Source organism: Elephantulus edwardii, unplaced genomic scaffold, assembly GCF_000299155.1.
Source record: "Elephantulus edwardii isolate Elephantulus edwardi_28Jun2011 unplaced genomic scaffold, EleEdw1.0 scaffold00122, whole genome shotgun sequence".
NCBI lineage: Eukaryota > Metazoa > Chordata > Mammalia > Macroscelidea > Macroscelididae > Elephantulus > Elephantulus edwardii.
Window position 1 is genome coordinate 8,270,778 of NW_006399872.1, and position 11,476 is coordinate 8,282,253.

At 40.8% G+C, this 11,476-nt stretch overlaps 1 protein-coding gene across 1 annotated transcript in view; it reads right to left on the minus strand.

Annotated features, from left to right (window-relative positions):
- SLC39A8 (solute carrier family 39 (zinc transporter), member 8) overlaps positions 1-11,257 on the minus strand; it is a 118,492-nt gene extending 107,235 nt beyond the window's left edge. Inside the window, exon 1 of the mRNA XM_006893091.1 lies at positions 11,039-11,257. Coding sequence (XP_006893153.1) covers positions 11,039-11,257 — 219 coding nt within the window. The remainder of the gene's footprint in view (positions 1-11,038) is intronic.
- Between the last annotated feature and the right edge of the window lie 219 nt (positions 11,258-11,476).

An 11,476-nucleotide genomic window follows, 5' to 3' on the forward strand; every position in this document is an offset into this window, starting at 1 on the left:
GCAAAAGCATTTGACTATGTAGATCATAACAAGTTATGGCTAACATTGAGAAAAATGGGCTTCCCACAACACTTACGCATGATCACACAAAACCCATATGTAGAACAAGAGGAAAGGAACACTACATGGTTTAAAATTAAGAAAAGTGTGTGAGAAAGTTGTATCTTTTCTCCATACCTATTCAATCTGTATGCAGAGCAAATTATTTGAGAAGCTGGACTTTATAAAGAAGAATGTGGCATCAAGGTCAGAGGAAGACTCATTAAGAACTTGCATTACGCAAATTGACACAACTTGCTTGCTGAAGGTGAGGAGTACTTGCTGCAGAAGATCGAAGAATACAGCCTTCAAATATGGAATGCATGTCAACATCAAAAAAACAAACATTCTTATCACTGGAACAATAGGCAACATCATGATAAATGGAGAGAAGACTGAAACTGTCAACACCCTTGGTTTCAGTAGTAAGTTAATCAGGAGACCTACTGCACTGGGAAAGTCTGCATTAAGAGACCTCTCCAAATTATTGAGGAGCAAAGGTGTCAGTTTGAGGACTAAGGTGCATCTGTTTCAGACATGGTCTTTCCGATAAGCAGCATCATGACGAATGGAGAAAAGACTGAAGTTGTCAATGATTTAATATTACTTAGATCGACAATAAATGGTACCAGCAGTAAGAAAATCAGAAGACTTAGTACACTAGAGAAGTCTACAGCCAGGGACCTCTCCAAATCACTGAGGAGCAATAATGTCAGTTTGAGGACTAAGGTATGTCTGATTTGGGCCAGGGTCTTTCTGATCACTTGCTATGCATCTGAAAACTGGACAGTGAGAAAGGATGACAGAAGAAGAATTAATGCCTTTGAGCTGTGGTGTGGGAGAAGAGTACTGAATATATCCCAGGAACTGCTAAAAGAAAAAAGATATGTCTTAGAGCAAATACAGGTGGAGTGCTCCTTGGACACAAAGCTGATAAAGCTTCCTCTCAACATACATCTGCCATGTTACTAGGAGAGGCTATTCCTTGGAGAGGTACATTATGTTTGGAAAGGTGGAGCAATAGAAAAAGAGAGGAAGGCCCTCAACCAGATGGATTGACATAGTGACTGCTGCAATGGGCTTCACTGTGTCAAACACTGTGAGAATGGCACAGGATAGGACAGGTTCACATCTGTTGTTCACGGGGTCATTATGAATTGTACCCAACTTGATAGGACCTAACAACAACAACAAATCACAGGGACAGAGATTGCCTATCCTTCTCCTGTTGAAGAGCTGGAGGATTTGAACCATGTGCCTTGGGATTGCAGTACAATAGGCCACCGGAACTCCCTATAAGATAATATAGTTGTGTAAGAGAACAAATTACGACACTCAACTTAAAAAATGTTAATCATTTATCATTTTAAAAAAATCTAAAGCAAATGTAATGCACAGTATAGAGTCCATAAACACTGTGAATGATCAGAAGTCCCAGGGGTGACATAGAAGAAAGGCCTGGTGACATATTTCTGAAAAATTAGTCATTAAAAACCTTTGGATGCAGAACTCTATGCTGGCACACACTGAGCTGCCATGAGCTGGAATCAATTCAATGCCAACTGGCTTTGGTTACCAGTCACTATAAGCCCTACTTCGTATTTAAGTCAGGTGGGCCCTTAGGCCTGCAGCCCTCAAGCCTGGTGTTATTGTATTTGGGAAGAACATGCCTTTGGAAACTCTATGAACATAGAGAAATGATGATAATAATGTAATAGAACAGGGTTCAGAGCTTAGGTTCATAGGACTGTTATGAGTTCTGCTCGACTCAACAGCACATAACAACAACATAAACTCCTAAGCAGACGAGTCAGCTCTTCAATTTGCTTAAACTGTTTCAAAGTCTAGTACAACTATGTAAACAGGAAACTGTAAAATATATAAAATTACCTATACATTATGTAATAATTCTATTATGACTATACAAGCAAAAAATAAGATCACAAAGAAAAGGATACTTTCAAATGCTTGATCATATCAAGAAAAGATTCTCTGAAGAAGTGATAGCCAAACTGATACATGAGGTAGAAACAGGTGTGTACGGAGAATCATTAAAACTGAAACAGTGGAGAATGGTAAGATTAAGAAATTTATAAAGATCAGTCATAAAAGTGCTTTTAAGTCATGTTACAGTGTTTGAAGTTTATCTTGAAGGCAGTGAATTGTTTTAATAAGATGAGTGATATAATTAGATTTGCACTTTTAAATGGCCCCTCTAAATTACGGTGTAATTACAAAATGTCTGTTGAGCACATGTATAATAAAAACACGTCAGGAGTTAAGAAAAGAGAAGAATAAATGAATCAACACTAGCTCTGATACTTCAGAGAGGGAGTTTTAATTTTATGGGGGAGTTTAATTGAGCTTTTGAAATGTAGGATGTTGTTTGGTGATGAAGGGAAGAGAACGACATTACAGGTTGGAGTCTACAAAGAAAACAATCTAAGATACGACTGAAGAAAAGTGTAAAGTGAATTAATAGAAGAAATAATGACTTTGTTCAGCAACTGTGTAGATTAGCACAGGTTATAAAGAGACATAATGAAATTTAGACCTACCAATGGAGAGACAGTTCATGGGGGGCGAGGGTCTCTAAAAGAAGAGCATGGTCTATATATTACTTCCATCTACCTAAACTTATTGCCATCAAGTAGTAACCAACTCATAATTTACCCTCCAGCTGGTTTTCAGAGACTGTAAATGATAGGATAAAAGAAAAATATCTATCTTCTGAAGAGCAACTGGTGATTTTAATCTGATTGCCTTTGAGTTGGCAGTGAAACTCCTTACCGTCTATGACACCAAAGCCTTTTGTTGTTATAGGTGTTGTGGAGTCGAGTATGACCCAGAACGACCCTATGAACTATAGATCTGAACCTTGTCCTATTCTGTGCCATCCTCACGATCTCTGACACACTCGAGCCCATTGCTGCAGACACTGTGCCAATCCATCTGGTTGAGGGTTGTCCTCTCCTTCACCGTCCCTCCATCTTTCCAAGCATAATACCCTTCTTCAAGGAACAGACTCTCTCTGCTAGCATGCCTAGAGTATGTGAGTTGAAGCTTGACCATCTTTACCTCCAAGGAGTACTCTGACTGTGTCTTTTACAAGATACATGTATTTGTGTGTTTGGCAGTTTCTGAGATTCTACACTCTTGTCCAATGCCACAGCTCAAAGGCATGAATTCATCTTCTGTCATTCTTATTCGTTAGTAAGCTCTTAGATGCATAGTAAGTGACTGAAAAGGACATGGTCCAAACCAAGGGCACCTTAGTCCTCAAAAATCATTGTTCCTCTATAATTTGGAGAGGTTCTGACTGCAGACTTTCCCAGTGCAGTATTTCTCCTGATCTCCTGAGTGCTGGTACCAAGTGTATTGATTGTGAACCCAAGAAAGATGAAGTAGTTAATAGTTTCAATCTTTTTCTCAATCTATCATGATGTTGCCTATCAGTCCAGTTGTGAGAATTTTTGTTTTCTTGACGTTGATATGTAACCCATATTGAGGGCTGCAGTGTCTGATTTTCAGTTTCAAGTACTTCAAGTCATCTTCATTTTCAGCCAGCAAAGTTGTGTCATCTGCATACTGAAGGTTGTTGATGAGTCTTCCTCCAATCCTGACGCCAAATTCTTCTTCATGGAGTCCAACTTCTTGAATAATTTGTTAAAAATACAGATTGAACAGATATAGAGAATGGATGGAACTCTGACACATACTTTCTTAATGTTAAACAATGTAGTGTTCCCTTGCTCTGTTCACATAACAGCCTTCTAATCTAGTTATAGGTTTCACATGAGCACAAATAAGTGTTCTGGGATTCCCATTTTTCACATTGGTAGCCATAATTTGTTATGATCCACATAGTGAAATGTTTCTGCATAGTCAATAAAGCACAAACAGACATTCTTCTGATATTCTTTGTTTAGACGCTCCTAAACTGTGAGATTTACCTCTCAGTTTGTTGTGTGACAGAAATGATCAGTATATTGCTAGTTACTTTGTAGCTTGAGTATCTGCATTCTTGCTTGTTTATCATTGTTCTAATTAGTATATCACTTGCCTGTCAGTTTGCTGTACTGAGGTACTTTGACAGTGCTAAAATATTAAAAGTCGTGTCACCAGAGTGTCAAATGGCAGAGGATTAATCCATGGTCCACAGGTTTTATTAGAGCTCCCAAATTAAGACAAACTAGGAGTACCAGAGGAATGTCTATCTGTGCTTCATTGATTATGCAAAGGTGTTTGACTGTGTAGACCATAACTAACGCGAAATTTATATTTGAACCAAGAGGCAGTCGTCAGAACAAAGCAGGGAAACACTGCATCGTTCAAAATTGGGAAGGGCATACGCTAGGGATGTGTCCTGTCTCCATACCTTTTCAACCTGTATGAAGAACAGATCATCTGGGAGGCTGGGCTCTATGAGGAGAAATGTGGAATCAGGATTGGTGGAAGATCTATCAACAATCTGCATTATGCAGATGACACAACCCTGCTTGCTGAAACTGAGGAGGACCTGAAGTGCCTGCTGCAGAGGGTCAAGGACTGCAGCCTTCAATATGGTTTGAGGCTCAATGTCAAGAAGACAAAGATTCTCAGCACTGGACCAATTGGCAGTATCAGGATGGATGGTGAAGAGATTGAGATTGTTCACAGCTTTAGTCTGCTTGGCTCCACAATCAACACTCTTGGCACCAGCAGCCAGGAAACTAAAAGACATATTGTGATGGGAAAGTCTGCTGTTAGGGACCTCTCTAAAGTACTGAAGAGCAACAGTGTGTCTCTGGTGACTAAGGTGGGTCTGGTACAGGCCATGGTCTTTGCAATCACTTGTTAAGCGTCAAAGAGCTGGACAATGACCAGGGAGGATAGAAGGAGAATTGATGCTTTTGAGCTTTAGTGTTGGAGAAGAGTGCTGAGGGTGCCATGGAGTGCTAAGAAAACAGATTCATCCTGAAGAGGGCTAAACCGGGCTGCTCCTTGGAGGCAAGGATTCTGAGGCTCCGTCTGACATACTTTAGTCATGTTGTAAGGAGAGACCGGTCCTTGGAGAAGGACATCATGCTTGGGAGGGTAGAGGGCAGGTGCAGGAAGGGAAGACCATCTGGGAGGTGGATTGATTCGGTGACTGGGACAATCGGGATGAGTGTGTGGGAGACAATGAGATTGGCACAGAACAGAGTTTAGAGCTGTTGTACATAGGGTCGCTATGAGTGGCAAGTGACTCAACGGCACATAACAACAACAACAACAGGTGACCTAGTGGCAAGAAGCTGAGCTGCAATCTCAAAGGCACATGGTTTGAAGCCATCAGCTCCTCCGCAGAAGAAGGACGTGCAATCTCCTCCTGTGCAATTAATTGCCTCTGAAAAGCCACTATGGGTTGGTTCCAACTCTATACTCAACAACAACAACAATAACAACATATCAGGCTCCTGAAAAACCTACAAAGAAACTTGTTTAGTTATAGTATTAGAAGTAGAATCCAGTTTAGAAGTCAATCAAAAAGAGGAGAAACCGTTGCAAATGTCATTTAATAGTTGAAATATGGAATATGATAGATGAATGTTGGAAAAATGGAAGTTGTGAAAAATGAAATGGAACACATAAATATCAACATTCTAGGCATTAGTGAGATGAGATGGGCTGGATTTTGTCACTTTGAATCTGACAATCACTTTGGGTACTATGCTAGCAGTGAAAAGCAGAGAAAGAATAGTGTTTCATTTACAAAGACTATATCAAGTTCTATCCTAAAGTATAGTGTTTTAATAGAATATTATTAATATGCATACAAGCAAGACTTGTTAATCTATTTTTCAAATTCATGCTCTAACAGCTAAAAGCTCTTTGTTGTTCGTGTTGTTTTTATTGTTGTTAGGTGCCATTAAGTCAAGCACGACTCACAACAACCTTATGAACAAAAGATCTGAACCCTGTTCTGTCCTGTGCTATCCTCACACTTCTTGATCTTGTTAATCCACCTGGTTGAGGGTCTTCCTCTCCCTTGCTGACCCTCTACCTTTCCCAACATCATGTCCCTCTACAAGGAAAGCACCTCCTAGCAACATGTCCAAAGTATGTGAGGCTAAGCCGCATCATTCTTGCCTCCAAAGAGCACTCCCAGCTGTACCATCTCTAAGGTATCTGTTCATCCTCTTCACCATCCATGGATTGTCCAGTGCTCTTCAACCCCCCAGTTCAAAGGCATCAATTCTTTTTCGGTCATCCTTATTCATTGTCCAGATCTCGGATGCATGGCCTAATAGGAAAGACCATGGCCTGAATCAAATGCACCTTAGTCCTCAAACTGACATCACTACTCTTCCATAATTTGAAAAGGTCTTTAACTACAGAGTTTCCCAGTGCAATGCATCTCCTTATTTGCTGACTGATGGTACCAAGGAGGTGTTAATCGTGAATCCAAGCAAGATGAAGCTGTTAACAGTTTCAATCTCCTCTCCATACATCATGACACTGCCTATTTGACTAGTGGTATGACTCTTGTTTTCTTGATATGGAGACACAATCCATACTAAAAGCTGCACTCCTTGATCTTCTGCAACAAGTGCTTCAAGCCCTCCTCACTTTCAGAAAGTAACAATGTGTCATCTGCATAATGCAGGTTATTGATGAGTCTCCCTCCAAACCTGATGCCACACTCCTCTTCATAGTGTCCAGCTTCTTGAATCAATTCCATCTGAATTTCATGTTAATCTTAAGAATAGAATTGAGGAATTGAAGACCAATGATAGAAGACCAGATGAATTGTGAGATGATATCAAGAATATCCTCCATGAAGAAAGCAAAAGTTTCAAAAGCAGAGGAGAAAGAAAAAAATCTAAATGAATGTCAGAAGAGACTCTAAAGATTGCACCGGAACATGGAGAAGCCAAATCTAAAGGAAAATACAACTAAGTGAAAGAGCTGAACAAATTATTTCAAACAGCACCTCAGAGGAAAAAGCAAGTATTATAATGGAATGTGCAGAGAGCTAGAATTGTAGAATAAAAAGGGAAGAACTAGCTCTGCCTTTCTCAAGCTGAAAGAACTGAAAACAAATTTAAGCCCTGTGTAGCAATAATGAAAGAGGCTATGGGCAATATATTGAATGATCCAGAAACCATCAAAAGAAAGAGGGAATACACAGAGTCATTGTACCAAAAAGAACTGATTGACACTGAAAAATTTCAGGAAGTATCATAAGAACAGGAACCAATCAATAGTAATGAAGGAAGAAGTAAGACCTGCATTAAAGACATTGGCAAAAAAACTTCTTTCGAAATAACTAATATGTATAGGGAAAGTCTGCTGTCGGGACCTTTGTAGAGTACTGAAGAGCATACCGTGGACTGCCAGAGAACAAACAGATCTGTCCTGGAGAAGGTAAAACCAAGCTGCTCTCTGGAGGCAAGAATTCTAAAGCTCTGTCTCACATACTTTGGGCACATGGCCAGGAGGGACCAGTCATTGGAGAAAGACATCCTGTTTGGAAGCATGGAAGTATAGCACAGGAGAGGAAGACCCAGGATGAGACAGACTTACTCAGTGACTGGAGAAATGGGATTAGATCTATTGGATACAATGAGATGGCTCAGCATAGGGTAGGTTTCAGAGCACATAGGGTTGCTATGAGTCACAGGTGACTCGATAGCACGTAACAACAAGAAATCTGCAAGGAGTTGAATTGCTAACCTCTCTGGAAGTTCAAATCTACCAATGGCTCTGAGAGAGAAGATGGGCAATCTCCTCCAGTGCAATTTATAGCCTCAGAAACCTGCTGGAAGGTCAACAGTCATGAGTGAGTTCATGATTGACTGACAGTGGATGGGTGAGTGAGTGAAGATGAATAGAGGAGACTTGTCTGGGACAAGTTATCAGAAGAGAGTTAAAAAAAGGTCAGTATTTCAAACACATCAGCATCTCTGTGGGACAAAATACCTGACAGTCTGTTTCAGTAAAGATTACAGGTTCAGAACAGCTATGGGGCAGTTCAGTCCTACTCTTCATATGGGCTCTCTGTGGGCACATCTACGGTAGTAACAATAGCAACTGACAGAAATTACAAGTTTCAAGCTTCTGGCTTAATAATTAAAGTCATATGAAGAAGTCATGTGAAGAATGGGAAAGAAAAAGATGTTGGAATCATGCTACACAACATATATCCAAAGAATAGATTCAGGAAGGAGAAACAAAAGGGGCGGAGAAGTTGCTTTCTCAACACCACTCACTCCAACACTTTGAACACTTCTATTAAAACCTGGAGACTAATTAAACAAAGGTATTTCTTGCCATTTAGCATGGTAATTTAGACCAAGGGGGTCTTTCCTTTTGTAAACTGCTTAACTGGTGTTTATAAGTAAAAACTTGGAAAAACACCCCAAAACCCTTTGGTTAAGCAAATGAGAAAGGAACACCTGAACAAATAAAAGAACTGAAAACATACCCAGGAGTACTCTGATAATATGGAAACATTCATGGCCCTAAATAATCTTCTATATTTAACCATTAGGACCATTTTTAACAAATAAATAAAGCCTTCCAAAGTTGTCTAACACACCTCCAGAGTACAGTACAACATAAACAGAGAAAAGTTAACCTAGGAAATACTAGAGCCTTCATCCAAAGACATAATGCTGTTTGTAGGTAGATCTTTCAGAAAATTCAGCAAATCTCAGGCCCATTGAATCTAATTCTGCTTTCTAAGTCTTTTCCAAGGTCAGAAAAATCAAGCTTTTCAAAAAAAGGTGCATGCATATTTTTTATTATTATTATTATACTTTGCTACAGGTCCAGTCCTTGGAGAGGGACATCATGCTTAGAAGGGTAGAGGGACAGAGAAAGAGAGGAAGACCATTGAAGAGATGGATTCAGTGAATAAAGGTAGGTGTGTCAGAGACAGTAGATTTGGCACAGGATAGAGCAAATTTTAGGGCTTATTGTACATAGGGTCGCTAGTGACTACACATAACAACAACACAACACAGGTGAGGAAACTAACATTGATGTTTGTTAAGTAACAATGGGGACATTCATGGCCCTAAACGAGATGATTTCAGAGCTAGAATGAGTGTATTGCAAAAGTCTTTCCATTACTAGCAAATTAATGAATTTTTCTGAATTGGCATTTCGTTTGTCATCGCTTAACTGGTGATTGTTATTTTCCTTAGGACTTTTTAGAACATCAAACAGATGTTTGGTAGGCTTGATTGAGTGATAAATAATATTTGGCTTCCCTTTGTTGCCAACCTAATTATGAACTGCTTCTCATCTCATTTGTATACCAATGGAGTTCATAACAAGGGTAGTTAAATACCCTTTAGAAGGAAAAATAAGGTGTCAACACACATATAATTTAGGCATTAAGGCATTCTAATCTACTCATAAATAGAGAATCAAATTGCTGAACCAAGTTCCCTAGATAACTTGCCAAGGGGTGTCTCGGGGATCATGTGCACCTTCAGAGACTGCAAGCAAGATAAGGAGATAATTTAAGTTAAAACAATGTGTGGGATACAGATAGGCAACTTCAAGTCAAATCCCCAAAACTTCCTTCCAGTCATATGACTGTCCCTACTTCTATACAGAAATACTAAAGTCAGCTCAGCTATTTCCCCTGCATTGACAGGAAGGACAGAAACCAGCCAGAAAATACACAGAAAGTTGCTTACTTGGCTTTATTTTCTCAACTATTGATATAATATGAGGGTTTTGTTTATTTTCCCATGGGTCTATAACTATAGTTTATTCAAGAACATACATAAAACATCCATGAACGTTGGCCTGGTCAAAGAGGTACTATCTTCTGACATAACATGGTGATCTTCTTAAGTATGATCTACTTTAACTGATAGAAGATATTTCTAATGAAAAAGAATACCAAAGCTACCTAGTATTAGCAAGGAATGATCTGATAAAGTTCCTCCATCTGTAACAAAAAGTCAAATGAATTGGGAAATTCAAAATTTCCTCAAGAGGTATATACCACATGCAGAGTTTCTCAAATGCCTTGCAATACACACACACACAAACACTTTTTTTAACAGCAGCATTTCCCATAAGTGAGGAATAATATGGAAAACACTGTAGTCAGCTATCCTGTTGAGAATAGCAGACACCTGAACAGAAGGAAGGAAACATCAAGGCACCAGTTACATCAGTTAAAGAGGGGACTTGGGTGCCTGGAGGATTGCCAAGAGTACATTTTGCCTGCTTCACAGATTTCAGAAATACTCATTCCTAGAATATTTATCTGGAGCCTTGATAACCTAGGGGTTAGGTTGTTTTGCTCCTAACCAAAAGAGAGCTACTCTCTGGCAGTTCGAATCCACCCGTGGCTCCTCAGAAGAAAGCTGGACGAACATTTTCCTGCTGTGTGGTATACAGCCTCCAAAAATCTGCTGACGGGTCCGTATGGAGTCAGGTCCCACTCAAAGGCAATGAGAGAATGAATGCATACATTTTCAATAACTCATTCATTTACTTTTGGTGGTCAAGGCAGAATCTACTCAAAATTGGTTTCTGAGATTGCTAATCACAAAGGGGGAGATTGTCCATCTTTCTCCTGTGGAGCTTTCTGGTGGATTGGAACTGCGTGGAAGCCAAGCCGCTTGAGCTCACAGCGCAACTCAGTACGGGGGTCTTCAGACTACGCTGTTAGTTCTTTTTGATACTTGACTCTTAGATTTACTTGGGAACTTTACTTAATTGGTCGTGAGTAAGTTAAGACTGTCCTTAAACTAGGGAATTATCACGTGTCTGACTAATACTGTGGTTATTGGGTAAGGAGTTACCCTGCTAACGCAAAGGCTAGAGGTTCTAATCCACCAGCTGCTACACGGGAGAAGGACGGGCAATCTCCCTCTAAGCAATTTACAGTTTCTGAAAGCCTGCCTGGCCTCATAGACGGGAAAACTCAGTTGAGTTTCCAAAAGAAATACGATTCATCTGGGCACCCATAGTATAGGAGAGTCCCTGGGATCCTTGCCTGTTTTACCTGGTTGAAGTGCAGCTGCCCAGGCTCTGGAGCTCCTTCCACGGGGGCGGCTCCCAAAAGCTCCAGCAGGCGCCCCAGCTGCGCCGCTGACAGGCTCCGATTCGCGCCGAACACGCTCAGCACATCCTCGCTAAAGGCGAGCCCAGTTTCGGACACTACTTCTCCGAAGCCGGCGGCCGCCAGCAGTAAAAGTCCGGCCACAGTCCTGCCCGGGGCCATCCCGATCAGGATTGCCTCTCGAGGGCCCGCGACAGGCTGGTGCGCGCAGGGACGCGCCGAGCGCACCCGTGTAGGTGCCCAAGGGCGCGCAGGTCAGGCAGCGGTGCAGGTCAGAGTCAATGGTGCCACCGAGCGCTCCTGATCCGCAGCCACCTTCCAAAAAGCAGCAGCCAGTGACCAGAGGGGCATTGAAGAGGCTGCGCAGCCCGAGTAGGGATA